The sequence below is a fragment of the Myotis myotis genome, unplaced genomic scaffold, assembly GCF_014108235.1.
Source record: "Myotis myotis isolate mMyoMyo1 unplaced genomic scaffold, mMyoMyo1.p scaffold_m19_p_9, whole genome shotgun sequence".
NCBI classification, from domain to species: Eukaryota; Metazoa; Chordata; class Mammalia; order Chiroptera; family Vespertilionidae; genus Myotis; species Myotis myotis.
The window spans coordinates 32,783,931-32,806,302 of NW_023416401.1; the positions used below are offsets into that span (position 1 = coordinate 32,783,931).

General features: G+C 36.3%; 1 protein-coding gene across 1 annotated transcript; it reads right to left on the bottom strand.

Moving 5' to 3' along the window:
* Positions 1-53: 53 nt before the first annotated feature.
* On the bottom strand, positions 54-21,229 carry NDUFV2 (NADH:ubiquinone oxidoreductase core subunit V2). Its single transcript, XM_036323242.1, has 8 exons — positions 21,050-21,229; positions 13,871-13,936; positions 12,355-12,417; positions 12,152-12,268; positions 9,001-9,169; positions 7,220-7,329; positions 2,919-2,995; positions 54-209 (listed from the first exon to the last, which is right to left on the bottom strand). Exons 1-8 carry the CDS (start codon positions 21,101-21,103, stop codon positions 116-118), a joined length of 750 nt encoding a protein of 249 aa, XP_036179135.1. The 5' UTR covers positions 21,104-21,229; the 3' UTR covers positions 54-115.
* Positions 21,230-22,372: the final 1,143 nt, after the last annotated feature.

The following is a 22,372-nucleotide window of genomic DNA, read 5'->3' on the forward strand; positions in this document are numbered from 1 at the left end:
TAAGTTGCTAAGTTACCAATAAGGTGTTCACAGGTTGAAATAAATATTAAAAATTTATGTAGATAGGAAATTCATATTTTATTTCTCCAGTGACATATTTACAGTTGAATATAAATTAAAGGCCTGCTTGCACACCAAAACCAGGTCCTTTGGGTGGTTCGGTCAAAGAGGTAAGACCCCCAGCTGGCTCACAAGAGAAGCGTCCACTCCTGAAAAGAAAAGCAAGTTAACATTAAATTGACTATTATTATTACTATTTATAAATTTTTACTTAAAAAATTGTAACTGTTACCTCACAACAGCCCAGTTAAGTAACTATTTTTCACCTAATAGCTAGCATATATTATTTAATCCAAACATTTCAACTGCTGCAAGATTTTCTCTTTGTAAAGTTAAACATGAAAACTGACATATCAAATTCACTATATAAATATGAAAAATATAAAAATAACCTAATACTAGCTCCCATTTATTGAGCAGTGTATATACAGTATTAGTTCCTTTAATCTCAACAATGCCATGAGATAAGTGATTACTGGCCTTATTTTATACAGAAACCAAGTATTGGGGGATTCAGCAAGTGCCCCAGTATCAGAGCTTAACTACAGGAAAATAACCTAACCCAGAGGACATTTTAAAAAATCATGTTTTAATAAACTAGACACTACATCTTTTATATTTGGATTTTATTTAGAATGAGATCTGTCATTGTGAACAGAGGGAATACACACTTATATATTATACTTTAAATAGAAACTGGATTCCTTGAGGAATTTGAAGATTTGGGAGGGATGTCTCTTAGAAGTAGTAAATACAAAATCTATTTGTATTTATGTTTTTAGGCCATAATAGTACTAATTTTTCAAAAACAGGACCCAGACCAGGGTTGCTAATAGCCAGAAAGGAAACAAGAACAGGTACTTATATAGGAATCTATGAAGAAAAGCAACACAGAGGTAGAAGAACCTGTCTGGTTTTTGTTTCACCCACACACATACTTTCCCAGGTATTCGCTCAACCTCTGCCCTGTCTAACCTCTGTTGCTAGAGCCCAACTCAGCACCTACCATTTCACACCTCCTATTCCCTAGCTTTGTTCATTTACTTTGTTCCTCCCATCGATTTTAGCTGAAGAATTTGTTCAATTTACATCTTTTTACTCCCTCTGGCTTTGCCCTTCACATTCTGTCATTAATCTTGTAAGTCTGTTTTCAAGTCCTAGGAAATCATTTTTTATTGAGAGGACAGAAAAGTGATACCACAATCATTTATAAGATCTTTCTAGCTATTACTAGTACATTACATAATGCAAGTAGCTAAGTAGAGTATTATAATGAAGAATGGCTACAAAGTCAGAAATTAGTATATTTGTATTATAAGTTACTATGAAAACCAGATCAAAAAGCAGACCCTGTGTAATGTCAAAGCCTGAAAGTTTCAGGGTAAATGGCAAAATAACATTTAGCTTTAATAAAAACAATACTTGGCTTTGTAATTTTTTTATGTTAACTAGTCACACAGGTATACCTGCTGCTCTTTTACTAGGTTCCCCCTTGTGGTTTAAGCTCTTTATCCACACAAAGCTCTGATTTAAGAAGATTATAAAAACCAAAATTTCTGGAATAAATGGAAGAGTTAATTATGTATACTGCCTGAGTTCTTCACAGGATTATAGAATTTTATAGAAGACAGTTATTTTAAGAATAACCTGGTCCAGATTCCTAAAGTTTGTTCTATGAAATGACAGTCCCATGACATACTTGAGGGGAAAAACAGAGCCCCAGGGGTTCTTATGTCTGCCTACAAATGTTCTCCTTCCCCTACCATTCACAAAAGACATACTAAAATATTATAAAGGCAGTAAAATCTTCCAGTAAAGCCTACAAACTTTGTTTTATCTACTAGTTGTAACTTTCCTCATTTTATCTGTAAGCATTCCTCAGAACGCAAATAGAGAGGCAGTGATCTAAGCCCTATTCATTCACCTGACAGTTACAATTTAAATTAGGGTTTTCACTTAATAAAAACCAAAAATTGTTTTCCTGATAATTTATGATTAAAATGCCATCCACTAATTACTGTTCTCTTCATCACAATTCAAGAGGTAAATCTGTTTTTTCTAGCCATTCCAACACTATTTGTACATTCATCATTTTAACTCATTTGCATTCTAGAAAGCTTGATCTCATATACATATATATATATATATATATATATATATTTTTTTTTTAATAAGAGTTTATTTAGAAAGTCACAGAGGTAGAAGAAGTGAGCCGTAGAAGAAATGAGCTCAGGAAACAGGTTACCTAGGTATAAAAAGGGCCTTTGGAGCTTAGGAGAAAGGCAAGGAAAATGCACCTGAGGGAAGAGGTTAGGGAAAGGCGAGGGCAGACATGCTCCATAGAAAGAGCAGCTCTATACAGATTTTATGGCTTAAAAAAGTGCTTTTTAAAGAAAATCTATTTAATGAAAGTTTAGTGCTAATATTGTTGAGATATATCCACCACTGTCCCTACTTTTATTATATAAAAAAAGTGACTTTAATGTCTAGAGTTATCCATTGGCCACCACCTATATATTTTTATGTATACTTATAGCCTACCTATATATTTTTTACATCTAAAATATTCTGCATCCCACAGAATTCTGCAAAATTTAAGATGTCTTTATAAAACTAAACATGAAGAATTCAAAATTATTTTTAGCTAATCCATACTGAAAAATAAACTTCTATTTAATAATTTGAAAACAAGTTTAGAAGTTATTTTCAATACTTTAACTTAAAATAAGAACAATCTCAGCACACAAATACTTGTTTATAATGTCAAAATAAAGAAAGTGTTGTCTTACCATCAGTTTACATGAAAGACTACTTTAGGTTAAACCATTAAAATTTATTATATAAAAATAAAAGCGTACCTTGGCCCAGGTTTTGGCATTTTGCCAGCCTTGAGCTCATCAATAATTTCTTCAATATCCTTAGGTGTCAGATCCTCCTATAAAAAAAAAATATTAAAATTACTTTCGCCCTAGCTGGTTTGGCTCAGTGGATAGAGCATCAGCCTGCAGACTGAAGGGTCTCAGGTTCAATTCCAGTCAAGGTCACATGCCTGAGTTGCAGGCTCAATCCCCAGTGGGGGGCATGTAAGAGGCAGCCAGTCAATGATTCTCTCTCATCATTGATGTTTCTATCTCTCTCTCCCTCTCCCTTCCTCTCTGAAATCAATAAAAATGTATTTTTTTAAAAAAATTACTTTCTACTTGAACTCTGTGCAAATCCCTAATATCAATTAGTTTATTATTTGCCTTTCTCAACTTACAAGTTAGCTACCAAGATAGCAGCAATGGAGTAACTTCTACATATAGTATAAACTGCTAAATGCTGTATGTATTAAGAGCTGCAGCTAAAGAAGCAATAGAGTAGTGCTTTGGAGCGAAACAGTTCTGCATTTGAGTCCTCAACCCTATCACTTACGAGCTAGTAATCTCAGACAAGTTACTTAGCCTCCCTAAGTCTGTTTCTTCATTTGTAAACCTACTTGAGAATTAATTAAATGAGAAAATATATAAAGCAGAACGGTGCTATCTATGGCACATGCTCAACAATGCTGAGGCAGCACATCTATAATAATAAAAGTGTAACATGCAAATCAACCAAACAGCAGAACGACCGTCTGGACTACCACGCTACGCGACACGCACTGGTGCCAGGCCAGCCAAGGCGGGTGCGATGTGATTGGTCGGGGGGCCCACCATCACTCCACCATTTCCCTGCAGAGGGAGGCCCAGGCCACCACCCAAAGGGGCGATCAATGGGGGGGCTCCGCAATTGCCCCAAAGAGGGAGGCCCAGACCACCCTATGTGGGGCGATCATCGGGGGGCTCTGCGGAACCGGGGAACCGGGGGTATGTGGCAGCGGATGTGGGCAGCACCAGGCCAAGGTGGGTGTGGGAGGGGGGCAGGGCCGTGAGGCAGCCAGGGCTGCAAAGGCCTACCCTTCCTCGAATTTTGTGCATTGGGCCTCTAGTAGTAAATAAAATAGCACCAGCAGACATAGTAACTTAAAAGTAGATGACTAATATCTATCCCTAACCTAAAGATCTAATATCCTAGGGATATCTTCTTTTCCCAGGTGAATTTTACCATTTCAAAATTCATTTAATTTTCAAAGGGAAAGGTAAGAAAACAACAACAAAAACCCACCTTATTTTTGACACATTTTAATGATGCAGACCCTCAAAACCCCATTTCAACTAGAACAGCTCTATACTTTACACACTACACCTGTGTAAAATATTTGACTCAAGAAAGGGTTCTGTTATTTAAAATAAAAAAAGAAATAAAACACATAAACACATGCCCACTCGTATGCCTAGTTGCTGCAACCTACATTTAATCAAAAGAGTCAAACAGAATGGTAAGATTAAACTAGGAGAAAACTATCTAAACTACATTATATCCATTCATCCCCCTCTAAAACTGTTCAGTATTTAACAAAATGTTTTGCAGTACCACCTAGCAAGTTACTTAGCCTCCCTAAGTCTGTTTCTTCATTTGTAAACTTACTTGAGAATTAAATGAGAAAATGCTAGAGAAATCATGATTCAATACTATATTTCCAGTGCCTAGTCAAAAATTGCCTTTAATATTGTTTAATAATGAAACATTTTTGAAACTAAAAAGCTGCTTTGAAACTGCTTAGGGTTTAACAGATGTTAAGAACTTCATAGCTAGAATACATCTTTAAATTATCTACTGATTTTATTCCTCCCCCAAATCTTTATTATGAGAATTTGAAAACTATACATGAATACCATATCCCTACCACCTAGACTGAACAATTTTTAATTTGCCATATTTTCATTATGTACACACATGCTTTGGGGCTATACCATTTGAAAGCAAGTTGCAGACATTATAACACTTCATCCCTAATACTTCAGGAAGCCATTTCCTAAGAATAAGAAAATTTTCTTAAATAACATAATGCCATTTCCACACCTCATTAGCTAACAATAATTCCTTTAATAAAATCAAATGTCAAGTCCATATTCAAATCTATCTAACCATCATCAAAATGTGGTAACTGTGTTTTCCCCAGGTAGGATCCAATCCAAGTTTATGTGACTATTTCATTTTATCCACTCATCAACTGAGATACATACAAGTTACTAATTGCCTTGCCAAAGACTATACTAATTGAAAGAATCTTTAGCTCTTGGGTAAGTCCATAGGCTACCATATTTAGACTTATTATGCTTCAAAGAAAGCCTTGGCCACTCTAATTCTTGCTTAAATCAAGATCCTCATTATTATGAATAAATTGCAGAATGTTGGAAAAGAGAAAGTTGTTGCCATATTTTTTAAGGACTTTTTTTTAAAGTAGGGGAAATGGAGAAGAAATTTAAATCACTGATCATTAAAATAAAGAATATCACTATAGGGAATGAAAACACCCTAGAAATCTAAAAGGCCAAAGAAATATAATTTCATCTTCATTAAAAAAGTTATAGATATCCATTTCAGGCATTATGGCAGAATAACTATCCTGACTGAACTTCTTGTTGTAACAACTACAGGTGCTTTTAAATTTCATCAATATACTGGCAAAGAAATACCCAGAAACCAAAACCTCAAAATTCAGGTAGAGAGAGGTAGAACACCATGCAAATTTGGCTTCAGGATTTCATAGTCTAGAGCAGCAATTTTCAACTGGTGTGCCACAGGAATTTTTTAAAATATGAAATACCTGACTCCTTAGTCAGGGGCACTGAACTCTTTTCCCTTAGGTTGTCAAATAAAAAAAAAAATGACAACAGCCAATACAATAATAGCTGTCTGGTGTGAATGAATCAATTATATCCTTTGGGGTTTTTTTTTTGGTCAGATTGGCAAAAATATATATTTTTTGGTATACTGCAGAATTTTAGTAATTAGTTTATGTGCTATGAGATGAAAATTACTAATTTAGTAATTAGTTTATGTGCTATGAGATGAGTAATTAGTTTATGTGCTATGAGATGCTGCAGAATTTTAGTAATTAGTTTATGTGCTATGAGATGTGCTTTGTCCCTTGCCCCCCCCCACTGGTCTGGAGGGGCAAGGGACAAAGCCCCAGGTCACAAGAAACATCCAAATCACATGAAGTTAAGACCCCAAAAAGCTATATCCTCAATATAAGTGTAAACAGAAATTAAACTGTCCCTAAAAAGTCTGCTAGCTTAGAATCTTACACATTGAAGGCTGAGGGAAGGGTTTAAAGAGAGGGTCTCTCTTTTGGGACAGTAGCATTTCCAGGAGCAAGACAGTAGCAAAGCAAATCTCTTCTTGAAGAATCCACCTTTAATACAGGACTCTAAGAATTTCCATGAGCAAATTTCTAAGAAGTATGAGCTAACAAGATATTATGAATGAAAACCGTGATACAATTAGGGTAGCAGGCAATTAAAAAAAGATAACTATACTCCACCCACTTGGATATTAAAAACATGTTTAAGAAAAAACTGCAAATTTAAAAATATTTAGAACTAAATGAAGAAAATATTACTTATCAAAACTTGTGAGACCTGGCTAAAACAGTACTAAAAGACAGGTATGATACCACCTCTATAAAATTGTTAGAAAAAGCAATATAGTATTACATTATTAGTGTAACTTATACATATATTTTAAAAGTTTAAAAACATGTACAAGAAGAATATACACTGAATTTATGATAGTGGTTACCTCTGGGAATGAATGGAAAGGAATAGGATTTTTGGTGGTAATGAGAATAGTTTACTTGCATCTGTAGGTTAATCCTACAAATAATAATAAGGATAAAAATAATTTCCTTAAGTGTGGAAAGTATTATTATCTGTTAAATCTTGATAGCTATTTTCTGTATTTGTATGTAAATTAAATTTTTCATAATTTAAAAGTTTTAAAAATATTACCTCCAAGACTTAAATGCAAAAATATTTAAAGATAAATTTTTAAAAACTACCTGATGGGCAATAACGTGGAAGCTAAAATTGACATTTTTTATGAAAGGTTTTCCATTCCTATGACATTTTTATAAGTAGGAAGCCAAGAAAGAAACAAACAAAACAAACCTTGGATATTTATGCCAAGTTTCTTCTAAATGCATACTTTAGAAACCAACATTTATAGGCCGGGAAAATAAGTATTTTAAACATGACATCAGACAGTTTTAATTCATATTAAATGAAATACTCACATAGTAGTTGTCATTTATTTGAACCATTGGTGCATTTACACAGGCCCCTAAACATTCCACCTCTATAAGAGTGAAAAGTTTGTCAGGTGTAGTCTCTCCAACCTTTATTCCTAAAAATATAAATGATCATTGTTAGGACCAGGTTATATTTTTTCCAGTTTTTTTAAACTTATAAATAATTCTTTATTGTTGAAAGTATTACATATGTCCCCTTTTTTCCCCCACTGATCCCCTTCAGCTCGCCCCTGCTCCCCCCCCCCCCCCGGTTATATTTTAATAGCAATATGATTTAAGAAAAAAAGAAAAGAAAACCAACGACATGTTACGGAGATATACAAAAAATATTTAAGAGCACTAAATTTCTTAAACAAAACAAGCCTGCACAATTATACTAGAAAATTCAAGGATTTCTTATGTGAACTCGTTCCTTTAAAACAATCAAATTTCAGGTGACTTATCTCCAGTGTTTGTTGTCAAATAGCAGTAAAACCAACAGTACAATTTTCATTTTGACAGTGATAATTAACCTACTAAAATCATATTGTAAGACTAGCAAAGACTCAGAAAACTGCTAATATCAAACATCATTAAGAATGTGACGCCCTAGCTGGTTTGGTTCAGTGGATAGAGCGTTGGCCTGTGGACTGAAGGGTCCCGGGTTTGATTCTGGTCAAGGGCATGTACCATGGTTGCAAGCTCCTCCTCAGCCCAAGCCCTGGTTGAGCGCTTGCAGGAGGCAACCAATCAATGTGTTTCTCTCACATCGATATTTCTCTCTGTCTTTCCCTCTCTCTTCCATCTCTCTAAAAATCAATAGAAAAATATCCTCGGATAAGGATAAAAAAAATAAATTTAAAAATAGAATGAGAGGAAAACAATTACTCTAATATCTTTAGAGAAGGCATTTTGTCAAAACCTGACACAGCAATTCTACTTCCTGTAAATAATCTCAGTATATATAGCAGGTATGCAAAGAGGAATATACATAAAAGTAACCGCAAAATAACTTAAGAGATAATAGAAATATGAGGCAGACATACTTATTATGCTGTAGTCAAAAAAAGTACAAAAAGCACACAGACACATTACATTTATGTATTCAATAATGAAAACAATATAAAACCTGAAACTAATTATTCAACTATTATCAGAATTTGTATCTTGAAGGTGGAGGGTACGATTATGAACAGATTTCAGATTTCTGTTATATATACTTCAATACTGCTCAAATTTTACCACATCCAAGTACTTTATATTCAGTAACAAAAATTTTAAAAAAAACCAAAAACCTCCTTTTACTTTACTTATGTAAAGTTATATGTGCAGTAATGACAGTTTTGTGTGGAAAAATGCCCTTTCAATTTTGTAAATGCTACTATAATAAAACCCCATTTCAAATTTCTCTTCCTGACACATTCTTACTATTTTATTTGTCCAAAGGCTAATTTGAAAGGACCTAAGGATAAGATAGTCACTTTTTACATACCACATGCTATTATTACACAATGAAACTTAATTTGTAAATAATGAAAACTTTAAAATTCCTAGCTTTTCCAACATACTTAATGACTAGAAAAAGATAAGATGAAAATTCAACTTTGAGGCTGAGAACTAGGAGAACAAAATAAGAAATAAATGTAGACAAACAGTAAGACAAAATTTACTCATGAAGTAGAGATCCAATAAGATGACAAAAGTTGGAAAAGTTAGGTAGAAATTGATCAACTCTAGAAAGACAATTATAATTTTCATAAAAGTTATACGTATAATGTGTCCCATACCAAGCTTTTTCTGAATGGCCTCCAGTATGCTGTCAGAGTTTCGAAGCATGCAAGGTGTAGTAGTGCAGATCTGAATGTGATACTTTCCAACTGGCTTTCGATTATACATTGTATAAAAAGTTGCTACTTCATATACTCTCATGGGAGGTACTTGTAAAACTTCTGCAACCTAAAAATAGTAGGAAATTTTAAAAAAACATAATTATAAGGTTTAATAATTGAGCTTGGTTAAAAGCATATTTTGTTACTGCTTCAATTTGGTAAAAACAGAAAAGTTCTTCAAAAGCAGAAAATATACCTGTATTTCTTATTTGCAAAGTATAAATCCTTTAATTTTTACAGACATCTTACACTTACACTACAAAGCCCAGAGGCTAATTAATGGTTACCCCAGCCCTTATCTCTGCAAAAGTGTCTTTTTCTCTAAACTTTTAAGTCTCTCATTAAGAATTTCTACTTTGGTCATTTAACTCGATATTTTGCAATTTAAAATTTCTAAATAGCAAAAATTTGGTGACCAAACCCTAATAAGTTAAATTATATTTTCAACCTTTCACCCATTTTTCAAAAAGGCCTTGATGTAACTGGTGAAGTATAGTGTGTGCAAATGGTATGGGTACAGAAAAAGTTGAGAATCAAAGTTTACCTACTAGCTCGTATTGGTACACACACACACACACACACACTCACACACACACACACCCCTTCAGAACAATCAAACCTTATTATTTCCAATAGATCTTCTGGACTACTACTTCCCAACCTTTCACATCAATGAATTTACAGAAAATACTTGTTCTGATATATTGGGGAGGCAGTGGGGAGGTGAAAGGTGGAGAGTGAAGGGGTGTGGGGGTGGGGGGTGTTCAGGACCAAGGGACTCAATATTTGAGCACAACTCTCTTGGTCAGGGCAAGTCTGTTAGAGAAAACAGGTTTTTTAGCTATTTGCTAGGGCTGGTCCACACACAGTCTATCATGACTATAATCCTGGCTACAACTTTCTGGGTGATTTAATATTACCTGATCAGGTCTTAAGATTTGATAGCTGATATTCTTAAAAATTACGTATATATTCTCGTTTTGACATGAAAGAAGAGCTCATTAAATTGCATTTCTGATGTGTTCTTAGAAGACATCTAAACACAGCTCACCTGTGAAAAGATTAATTTGGTAATACTAAACCAGGCATGTACCTCTAAATCTGGGGAGCTCTCTCAAAATACACATGCTGAAGCCTGAAAATATATGTACTGGAGCCCTATCACTGGGAGTAAGGCCCTGACGTCTACTTTGAAAAAACTTCCCTGGGGCTGCTGCTGTGCACCATAGTGATGGTTACGGAAATAATGTGTGAGTTTTTGGATTTTGTTATTGTTGTAAGGCTGGGCTTTTCTTTGGGGTCAGAGAGAAACAGAAATATTAAAAGTCTCAGATGTAAAGTGGAAAGAATCTTGATCCTATTCCAATGATGGTGAACCTTTTGAGCTTGGCGTGTCAGCATTTTGAAAAACCCTAACTTAACTCTGGTGCCGTGTCAAATATAGAAATTTTTTGATATTTGCAACCATAGTAAAACAAAGATTTATATTTTTGATATTTATTTTATATATTTAAATGCCATTTAACAAAGAAAAATCAACCAAAAAAATGAGTTCGCGTGTCACCTCTGACATGCGTATCATAGGTTCACCATCACTGTTATTCTTTATATGCTATTTTCTGCTTTTACACATACACATCCAATTTGAAATAGGACAGTATTTCTGAAATGTTCTCACATTAGTTTCTCATTTATTTTATTTTGCTCTACTAAATTTGCCATGCTGCAAGACTTTCAACAAGCTTGTCATTATTTAAAAAAATACATTTTTGCTAAAAAGTATCTATGATTTAAAAACATCTCAATAATTATTTATAAAGTTGGCTATTATAATATAGAAACCAATATAAGTTATTTAGAAACCACCAAAGAAATATGTGATTAATTAAAGAAACAAACAAACACACACACATCTGGCTATGTTTACTAACTATGGTACCAACCAAACTTGCTTTATAACATTTTTTCATAGTCAAAAAAATACTAAGGGTCCACAACAGTGTTAGGGTACTATACAAAGCAAGTAAGAGATAAATGAACTAAATAAAAAATCTGCACTTGGGATTCCATTAGATAAATTGAGGACATTCCTACTCTCCAAGAAAGATGACAATGGTAACAGACCAAATAAAATTTAAAAAGTGAAAAGAGAAATAAAGTAGAGCAGAATCCCTGTAAGTCAATTAGAAAATGTAAAGAATTAGAAGTAGTCCCCAGCTCTTATCATTTAGAAATCATAACAACACTTAGAAAATACCTACTTAGTTCAAAATCTTACTTGCAGTTGAGGAAGGATGTCCAAAGAAAAATGACTTAACTCAAAGTCAAATATATTTTCCATTACATCACACTTATTAGTTTTGTGATTCTCGTAAGAATCAAATACCGTATATGGTTTTGTATAGCACTTTGTAAACTATACACTTTAACACAATACCACACAAATGCAGTTATATTAATAGAATAGGAATAAACTTGATATTTGGATTAGTACTGAAAATACAACTAGTAAAAGAAACCTGAAATCTTGAATATGTATGAATAGACTAACTTCATTTAAATGGGTCACTCATAACATTTCTGTTATGGGTTGCTGATTCCAAGGTGCCACAATCAAGTGTCACATATCATATATTGTATGGGTTTTTGTTAAAGCCTGTTACCAAAGATAAAAATATTGTAAAGATTCACCATTAGCTATAAGCAGATCCTTTTTCTTTAATTCTGGTGTTTATAGTACATTGATTTTCAGAATATCTTGACAGCAAATTATACACATTTGGGATCTTTTATCTGTAGTATGACCAAAAAGAAGGGGAAAAAAGAAAACCTCATTATAATGCTTTTATTATTTCTTACAAGGGTAAAAAACTCTACTTTTTCTGTTTTACTAAGGGAACCAACAAAAACATACGTAATTTGAGAAAACATAATTAAAGGAATTCAAACTCTTATATTTTGACATTAATGGCTGTCAGAGGAACTTCTATACAAGAAATTTCATACACAATCTCCTTTTTTTGAACTAAGGCAAAAATGAATTCAGTACCTTGTTCATAGCAGAGATAGGCAGCCATCCGTTCTGTCTTTGGGCCAAATCTAAGACTGGAAGCACAGCTGCTGCTTTATGCCCTTCTGGATAGTTTTTTACAATTGCCTCTATCCTCTGTATCAAAGGAAAAGCATCCATTTTTATACATCTGGAAGATACTAAATATTTTGTACCATTAATTTAACATTAATTTATCATACCTTATAGTTTTCTGGTGTGAAATCAAATGGAGTATCTGGGTTATTCTCAGGAGTATCTCTGTGCTACACAAAAGGAAAAAAATATTTTCCAAAATGATCAAAATTCCTCAAAAGTGTGAATAATTTTGCACATTACTGTTGCTCATTTAATCTCTTCACTTTATTTTCAACACAATACAAATCAATCTATCCTTGCATCAAAAAGAATGGCTAAACTAATTAGTAAATACACATGTGATGAGTATAATTACCCAAGTAATGTTAGCAGAATTCAAAATTTTAGACAGTTTTAGAAATTACCATTTAATGGTTTAAGAGAAGTAGCGTTAGGACCAAAAAACAAAGGGTTATCCAACTTGATTAGAGGATAGGATCTTCAAATGTAATTACCAAAACATTACTAAGTATTGGAAGCCTTATGAAGACAGAATTTTCAGTGTGAACATACGTGTATTTTTCCAAAGAGACTGTATCAAATTGTCAAAGGGATTCACTTACTTTAGGGAAGGTACAAAAGCCTTCTCCACGTAACAGAAACTAGCCAACAGCTAGTTTTCTGTAATAGAAACTAGCCAACAGCAAGAAGCTTTATTTTTTTCTTCATAAAAAAGCAAGCCCTCTTTAAAAACTGACAAGAAATGGCATGTCAACAGGAAATCAAATGAGTCACACTAAGATTAACACTTACAATGATTAATGTTTTGTACGTAAGATGAACACAGAACTGAATCTCTTAATATGTTAACTCTCAGTTCTTTTTCAAAGACACACAAGAAAAAAGAAAATTAAAACTTTGGACAATGATCTCAAACACATGGCATATTTGATAAAGATGATAAAATATAAAGCAGGAATCTACTTATCGATAGTATGCCAACTAACATTAAGATTCAGCTTTGGAATAACTCAGTTTACAAGACTATACCACTAACTCTAAATCATACTAGTCCAGTAAATTGCCTTTAAACAACACCAGATTAATTCCTGAACACTGTACCTTTGCCAGAGAAGAGGGATAAATTATCTTATATTTTCTGAATTGTGCAACTAAGCTAGGGAGTTCACTGACCTTTACCTGTAGTTAACCCTGGGAACCAAAAATACAAAGGCCAACTACCAACGTATTCATTCTATTACTAAAATCTGTAAGTTTCAAACTAGTGCCATTTTGGGAATCCCCAAGTTGCAGCCTCAGAATCTTCAGTGAACCAAAATGACTGAGTTTTAAAAATTCAAAGTGTGAAACTGGGTTAAAGCTCATTCATAGTAATTTCACCGAATAATAATCTAAATTCTTATTCTTAGATTTGCTCTGGTACCAATTTAAACTTGAGAAGTTCAGCTGGAACCACATATATCTTTTTAAAAGTAGTGAATTCAATTATCTATATTTAAATTCCCACAATGGCCAGGATATACTAAAGACATGGCTATTTAAGATATTTGGATTATTATAACAAAGTTACCCAAATTTTCAAGTCTTTTCATTCTGAAGAAATCTAAGTTAATTACTTACCACAAATAAGGCTCCTCCAGCTCCATTTTGCACAGCTGTCTTATGCAAATTCCTTATATGTCTTCCCTAAAAATTTTAAGAAAATTTTGTAAATCACAAGCCTTAAGAAATTTTTCATATGGAAATACTTTAAGATCCATAACTAAAAACAATCGAATCAACTTACAGAAGTAAAAGATCTTAAGAGTTATAGTCTACTACACTACATCCTGCCCATTCTATTTTAGGAGAGGTATAAAAAAGCAGAGGTCCAAAGGTAAGGTTATTTACTTGCCTAAGGTCACACATAGAGTTAGTGGAAGAGCCAGGATCAAACCCAGTCATGTATCCTTTCTACAACACTCTGTTAGCATACATTTGAAGAGTTAATATACCATTAACTTACAGCCTTTCACTTTTGTGTGAATCAAGTTGGAGGCCAGCTTTCATTTAGTGTGGATATTCATAAACAGGTTTTCATTCTGTACAAATGAGTCATATACTCTGTATTAATGAGTCAACTGCATCCTCCTTTTCAATTCTTTACTAAATTAGTTTAAAAACTCCAGCCATAAAAAGTTTCAGAAAGCTGCTTATGATGGATGCTCTATAGACTGACCATACTCAATTGTTTGGAAGAAACCCACTGGAATCCCCTCTCCTTTGCATTTCATTTCTCTTTGCTCTGTTGCTTCTCCAATCATTCCTACCTTCTCCACCTCTCCCCCACCCAACACCCACTACCCCCAAAAGCAGTTCAACTATGGTCCAGAAATCCTCCAATTTCTGAGTTCTACTAAACACAGATGGTAGAACATTGGATTACCAAGTATGGAACTGGCGAAGAGTTGAACAATTCAAAGAAGGCAAACATAACAAGTAAAGGTAGTGATATAACACAATCATATATTTACCTGTTCCTGATAGTTAAATTTATTAGCCATCATAGCTATGTAATTCTGAGATTTAATTCCAAATAACTGCTTCTCTACAGAAAGGATTCATAGATTTGTCATATACTTCTACGAATAGGTAGGTTCTGCACCTTTTCACCTTTGAAATTTTCAAATATGTTTGCCTACTATATTGATCCCCAAGGAAACCTAGTAACTTTTTGATGCAGAGAAATGCCATATTATGATTACATTTTTCCTATCTTTATGTCAATTTGCTATTCATGACAACTTTTAAAAAATTATGCCTCACCTTGCTTAAAAAAAAGTAACAAAATATTTCTTTTAACCCAATGGTAATTCAGCTTTAGACAGTCATTACAGACAGTGGCTTAAACTATGATCATGAAAAACATTCCACGATCCCCTTCTCTCACTTACTCTCTCTCATTTTAGACAGTCACCAAGTCCTACCCATTCTACCTAAACAACTTTTCAATTCTGTTTTTCATACTACTTCATGTTTCTTACAACTATCCCCAGTTCAAACTCTTTTCATTTCCCTCTTAGATTACAGCAATAGCCTTCTGTCTCTTGCCTTGCAATCTCACCCTTCTCCACATCTCCAGAGATGTTTGTCCTAAAATTATGATGGGGGAGAAGGAGGTGGCCGTGGTGGGGATCAATCTAAAATCACTGCCTACAGAATAAAATCTAAACTCTGTGGTATGACATACCAAAGGCCTCTACTCTGTGACCTATTCCAGTCTCACCTTCCACAGCAGGTTATTCTTGTCCATAGTGTCATGCTCTCTCACATTCACTGTCCTTGTACATGGAGCTACCTGTACTGACAACGTTATGTCACCCTATACCTCCCTCATCCATCATGACCAAAGTTAACCTCCTCCTCTTATCTCTCTAAGGCCCCTGAACCAGAGTCTCTCTTCCTTAAGCAAAGTGAAACCACTTTATAGCACCTATTAGATTTAAAACTTCACCATACTCACCAACTTTCCTCAGTAAACTTGAGCGATTTCAGAAAGGTAGGTTAAAAAAATATTTTTTTTAAAATAGGACTTGCAAACAAACCCAGTTCAGGCGTATTCTATGTAATGTTGGGCACATTTGCCTGGGCATCTTCAGATTCTCACCTACAAAATGGGGTAACACCCAGCAAAGTATCCCACATATAAAGGTGCTTTCCTTCTCCCCCAACAAGGCAAAGCAAAAAGTGTTTGAACATGGTCCTTAATGTTTACTGAAAGAAATTTCCTGATTTATAACATGCTTCCTGACCTGACTCCAAAAGTGGTGAGTCAAGGTTTCCCAATAGAAAACCAGACCAACATGGTAAATGAACCTACAATTTATTACCAAATGTACTGCACTGATATTAAACAGTGCTAAAGAGAGGGAAGTTCAGCTATTTAGATATTTGAAATGGAGACTGAGTTCACATATCCAATAGAAAGATCTGAATTTGTAGTATGCCAAAAATGGCCTACTGAACCTCACTGAATACTTAAAAATCTGTCATTTTCTCTTTCCCCTAAATTGTTTAAGGCTGAAAAAAGAAATTGTTTAGGGCTGTGTTAGGCAGAATAATAATGCCTCAAAGATACCCATGTCCTAATTCTGGGGAGCTGTGAATATGTTAATATACACAGCAAAGGAGCTGGAATTAAGGTTGCTAATCAGTTCACCTTAAAATAGGGAGATCATTCTGGATAATCAGAGTCCAAGGTAATCACAGAGGCCCTTAAAATTTGGAAGAGGGAGCAAAGTCAGAAAAGGATATGTGACAAATGGCAGAAGCAAGGCCAGAGTGATATGACATGACGTGACATGAGAAACTCCTCGGCCCTTGCTGGCTTTGACGATGGAAGAGGGCCATCATCCAACAAATGAGAGCAGCTTCTAGAAGCTGGAAAAGCTAAGAAAACAGATTCTCCCCTAGAGTCTCCAGAGAGAAGTGTACCTTGATTTTAGACCATGTCAGACTTTTAACCTACAGAATCATAAGACAGCAAATTTGTGTTGTGTTATGTCACCAAACTTGTGGTAATGTTACAGCAGCAATAGAAAATTAACACAAATGCCTTTTTTCTTTTTACTTTTAAAAATTTTAGAATCTTTAAGGCAAAATGGAGATACCTTCGGACACTGCAAAATCAGGTTTAAAAATCAACAAATAGGTCTAGAGACATGGAAGCAGGGAACAGATTCACAGATCTCAGAGGGAAGGGAGGAAGGCAGCAGTGCTGGGGGTGTGTGGGGCGCTGGGGGTGTGTGGGGCGCGGTTAACCAAAGAACTTATATGCATATGTGCATAGCCCATGGACACAGACAATAATGCGGCGAAGGCCTGGTGTGGGGTGAGAGTCAAGTGGAGGGGGGCAAAGGGGGAAAAATGGGGACATCTGTAATACTCTCAACAATGACAGAAAATTAAGAAAAGCAATATATAAAAAATGAGTCTCCAATGGAATGAGAGCATTTCATTCTATAAAACTTAAAATTTAGAAAGAAAAATGCCACCACAGAAGGTTCTACTTCTAGTGTAGTTGAATAGATATTATCAGTCCAAACCACTGAGTAACAATTACAAACTCTGGACGAAATACTTCTTTTAAAAAATAAGAGGACAAAAAACTTTCTGAAAGCACTGGAGAAAAACCAAATGCATGCAAACACAGGAGGGAGGGGAAGCCTATACTTAGAAGAGAAGTGAGTTGTTTTTTCCTTACATCTTTTAGCCTGAAGGCAGACCCTCAACAGTACAGGGCAGTAAACTCCTAAGGGAAAACCTGCAACCTTGATGGTATGAATAAACACAGGGTGAGTTTGGGACAATCACAGGCATGGGAAAGTGGGAAATCCCAAAAAAGGAATATCGAGGAGAAAACCCAAAATCTGTGGATGACCCCAAATCATTCATGCTCATGAGGCAGATTCCAAGCAGCTCTGGTGAAAGAACTGAACCAATATCTGAGTTGCTGCCCTCAAGGGAGTTGAATTGCAGTTTGAGTTCAATTACATTAACTGCTTACAACAACAACTCTTTGGAGGAATTAACAAAATCTAAAGCCTCTATGACATACAATCCTCAATCCAAAATCACTCAACATAAAAAACAAACAAACAATAACAACAAAAAAACCATATGCGCATACACACAAAAGAAAACAACCCATTTTCAAGAAAAAAAATCAATGGATATTACCAGACAATTTCAAAACAGCTGCAATTCTGCTTAAGGACATAAAGAAAAATATCAATGACTGAAAAGTCAGAAATAGAAACCATAAAAATGAAACATGAAAATTCTAAAACTGAAAACACAACCCCTGAAAATGCCACAATCCTCTCACCCCTACAAAACTAAGTACTGACTTAGGTGTGAGGCAGTAATGAGCTGTATACAGTGGTGTCAACATTACAGAAAGCCACAGACAATTACTGAAGGAAAGAAGAAAAGTCTATTCTGAGTACCTATTCATCCATAATTCATAATTTTTAGGCAATTCTTGACAATCACTCAAGGTATTACTGCACTTTACAGAAAAGAAAATGAGGATCAAAGAGATTAAGAAATATGGCTCAAGGTTATAGAAGTAGTGTCTTTCAAGCAATTCTAGACATAGTACTAAGTTCTTGATATTTTTTAAGCAATGATGAGCTGAAAAGCCTGTTGCTGAAGAAAACAGCAGCTAGCTAACAAAGCATAAATTATAACAGAATAAGCAATGTAAATGGTTTGAAAATGTAAATGGTTTCTTTAAAGGGTTCTCTTTTAGGAAAGCAATTTTATTAGGAACCTCTTTATTCATACTTTCCCTAGGTCATCTGATATCCCACTATTTGTAAAATATTAGAAGACGGGCCAAGTTATATAAATTATAGAACATACAATGGAATGCTATGCAGCATTAAAAATGACCGTATAAAATGTCTGCTGATAAGGAAAGCTGATCAAAACGTATTATGAGGAATAAAACAGGCTACAAAACTGTGTGAACAATATCACCTGATTTTTTTAAAGTTCTGTTAAGGTCTATTAATTGCAGACTTCAAAATATTAAACATTTTGGTAATTTCCAAGTTGATGAGACTATGGGTGATTTTCATTTTTTGAGCTTATTTTATTTGCTGTTCTTAATATTATATTTTTCTGACAATGTTACTTGTGTAATTAAAAAATTAAATTTGTAAATCACACCATCATGCTGTATACCTTAAACTTCTACAGTAATGTATGTTGATTATTTCTCAATAAAATTGAGGGGAAAATGAACAAAAAAATTAAACTTATTCATCAACTCAACAAATATTTACTAGGTACATACTACATACCAGGTAATGATTAATAAAAAAAGAGAAAGTTGCCAAAGTTAGCATACAACAATGTGATTTGCCTGGCTGGTGTGGCTCAGTGGTTGAATGTCGACCTATGACCAGGAAGTCATGGTTCGATTCCGGTCAGGGCACATGCGCAGGTTGCCGTCTTGATCCCCAGTGTGGGGCATGTAGGAGGCAGCCAATCAATGATTCTCTCTCATCATTGATGTTTCTATCTCTCCCTCTCCATTCCTCCCTCAAATCAATAAAAATATATATTTTAAAAAAAACCCACCAATTTGATTTTCTTCCACTACCTGAAGTTTTTTTTTTCAGTTAACACTGTTTTTCAATTTACACCTTCTAACCTCTTCCCTCAAAAACAAAAGAAACCAAAATCTATCTGTATTCTATATCCTTTCTATTAGTAGACAAGGTCTGATCCTCATTAGTCTCACCTGGGGTTCTGCAAGAGCCTCTAATCTGGTCTCCCTGCCTTTGGCTCCCATCAAACCTATTTTCCTTTCAGTCCCATCCAGTGATCCATCCAAGGCAGAAACCTGACCATGCCCCTCTGCTCCTCTAAAACCTTTCACTGATTCTCCACTGCCTCTAAGATAAAGTCAAATTCTTCAGGATAGCACGCAAGGACCTCCAAGATCTGGGCCCTGCCACCTCTCTCATTTCATCTTGGAACTCACCTTACCTCCCAACAATGGAGTCTAGCAACACAGCTTGTGCTTCTCATACCTTCAAGCTTTCTCTTGCCAACTATCAATAGTCTTTTCTTGCATTGTCTTTCCTCTTATACAAGACTATTAACGCCACAAGAACAGGGGCTGTCTAAATCTGATTATGTAAAATGGGGAAATCAGAGTACCAACCTCACAAACGAGATTTAGAACGTAAATATTTAACACAGTGCTTGGCACATAGAACGTCGTCCCCAAGTGTCACCTATCCTCCTTACCCACATTGTAACCTGGAGTCCATCAGTGCATGACCCACAGTGGGACCACAAACGTTTATTAAAAGACTAAACTCAGCACATTACAGTATTCCCATTTTACAACTGAGGAAACTGAGAAAAATAACAGCCAAAGTCACAACGCGAAAAACGCAGTGAGGTCACCATCCAAACTCTGGTGTCGCTCTAAAGCCCCGAGCTCATTCTACACTCCTGGGCACCATCTACATCCCTCTCTTCCGCTGCGAACTGATCAACCCTTCTATTTTACTGCAGAGACAAAAGGGCTGCGTTCTTTCCAGTAAATGCCCCGTGGTTACAGTTTCTGGGATCTGCATTTTAAGTGAACTTGAATGTTGCAACCTTTCTGAGATTCCATTTCTTGGCCTAAAATGAGATGCAGTTGGATCTCAAAACCACCATTCAAGCTCTAAAATCCTGCTGTGCAGTATTGGTGCTGTTCTTTTACGTCCTTCGATACGAACGTGCCGAACTTTTCCGATATGCAAGGCACAAAAGAAAACACTGTGGTCATCCTTCTCTTGGCCTCGGGAGACGCTCCTAAACCAAGCAAGCCAGACCTACAACCCAGAGTTCTCTCCAGAACAATGCGACCCGACGGCCACAAGGGCACCAGGCTCGCCGTGCCAGCTGCCCGCTTCGGGAGCACGGGCACTAGGCCGACCCAGGCGCTACAGTGAAACAGGGCAAAACACAACACCGAGCGGCCCTCCTGCATCCTCTTCTTCACAAAATCAGGCGGGCACTTCCCCGTCCTGCAGAGGAGGCCACGCACCCGCCTCCGTTAAATCTGCCGACCCTCCCCCGGAGCTCCTCGCTGCAGCAACCTCTCCCAGGAGAGGGCGAAGGCCGCAGTGTCCTTGCCGCCGCCTGAAGGCTGGCCCGGAGCCCAGGGCTCTCGTGTGCTCACCACCAAAGAGGCAAGGAGAGAGGGAGAAGGGCGGCGCCAGTGCCCGGGCTCATTCCGAGCCTCCTTACCCACTGGGCGGTGAGGCCAGCCGCCCGGGCCCGGAACGCCGCGGCGAAGAACATGGCGGACCAAACTGTCAGTCTTTCCCCGCAGCGCCCGGCGCGGATCCCCGGCGAGCCCGGGACGCACGGCGTGCGCGCTCCGGAGCCAGGCCCAGCGCGTCCGGGGCGGCGAGCCGCTCCCTACGCCGAGGCCGCGGGGGCGCGCGAGGACGCGCGGGGGCTGCTGGGGCCTCGTGGGCGGAGACTTCCCGGGGAGAGGGGCGGGGCGAGGACCAGCCAGCGCCCTAAAAGGCTGGGTCTTGCCAGCTGCTCTGGGGTCCCAGCCTTGAAAGGAAGGGCGCCTTGGGCTCTTGGGGGAATGAAGCCGGGACCTGGATTTATGGGGTGAGATTCCCTTCTGGAGAGCCTTATTAGGATGTAATCATCTTTTTTTTTCTTTCTTTTTTTTTTTTTTTTTTACCGTGGTTACTTAAAAAAAAAATCCCTTTCACTCCCTACAAATCATTTTACAAATTATGGAATTGAAGATGCAGAGGGCTGTCACCGAGTGAGCTAGGCATAGACCCCCCAAATGCCTTGGTTCCCATTCTGTTGCTTTAAAGATACTTGCCGACTTATTTAAGGGTGAAATAATATGATATCTGGAGTTTGCTTCAGATAAGAGGGGTGGGAGATATAAATGAAACAGGATTGAGCACGAGTGATTGACTGTTGAGGCTGCGTGGTAGTTCTCATTACTATTCTTGGTACTTTTGTGCATGTTAGAAATTTTCCATAATAAAACTTAAAAAAAAAATCACTTCCTTCTTGATGTTTGGTCATCTCTGGAAGTTCCAGTAAGTACTTATTCAGTAACAGCTACAATATGCACAGCAAGTTTCCTGCTGTGGAGGGTTTGCCAGCCACTTACTGCCTCCTGATTTTTCCCTCCTCTGCTTTCTGTTCTTGTGTTTCATGTCCTGTATCCACCTCCTTTATTTTGCCCATTTTATTTGCTATAACAAAGAAATAATTATGAATAACTTCTGGAACGTTCACAGCATTGCAAGGGTTTTTAGGATTTATTCCTCATTAATTTAAACACTCTAAAATATTCTATTGCAACTCCTGATGAATCATATTTTACAAATTATGGAATTCAAGTCACAGAGGGCTGCCAGCCAGTGAGCTAGAAATAGATGCCAAATACCCTGGTTCCCTTTCCTTTGTTTTGTCTTTTATATTAGTTTGCTTCTCCAAAATTGGCTGCAGTATTTCCCCTTTAAAAGGGGAAAATATTCTGGTGCTGATTTAAATTATTTTATTATGAAGTTACCTAAATACATATAA

Coding starts and splice junctions, on each gene's coding strand:
- NDUFV2 (XM_036323242.1), bottom strand. CDS start 21,103: ATGTTCTTCGCCGCGGCGTTCCGGGCCCGGGCGGCTGGCCTCACCGCC. Junction 9,170..12,151: donor CTATCTCTGCTATGAACAAG/GTACTGAATTCA, acceptor TACTATTTTTAG/GTTGCAGAAGTTTTACAAGT. Junction 7,330..9,000: donor GGCCATTCAGAAAAAGCTTG/GTATGGGACACA, acceptor TTATATTTTTAG/GAATAAAGGTTGGAGAGACT.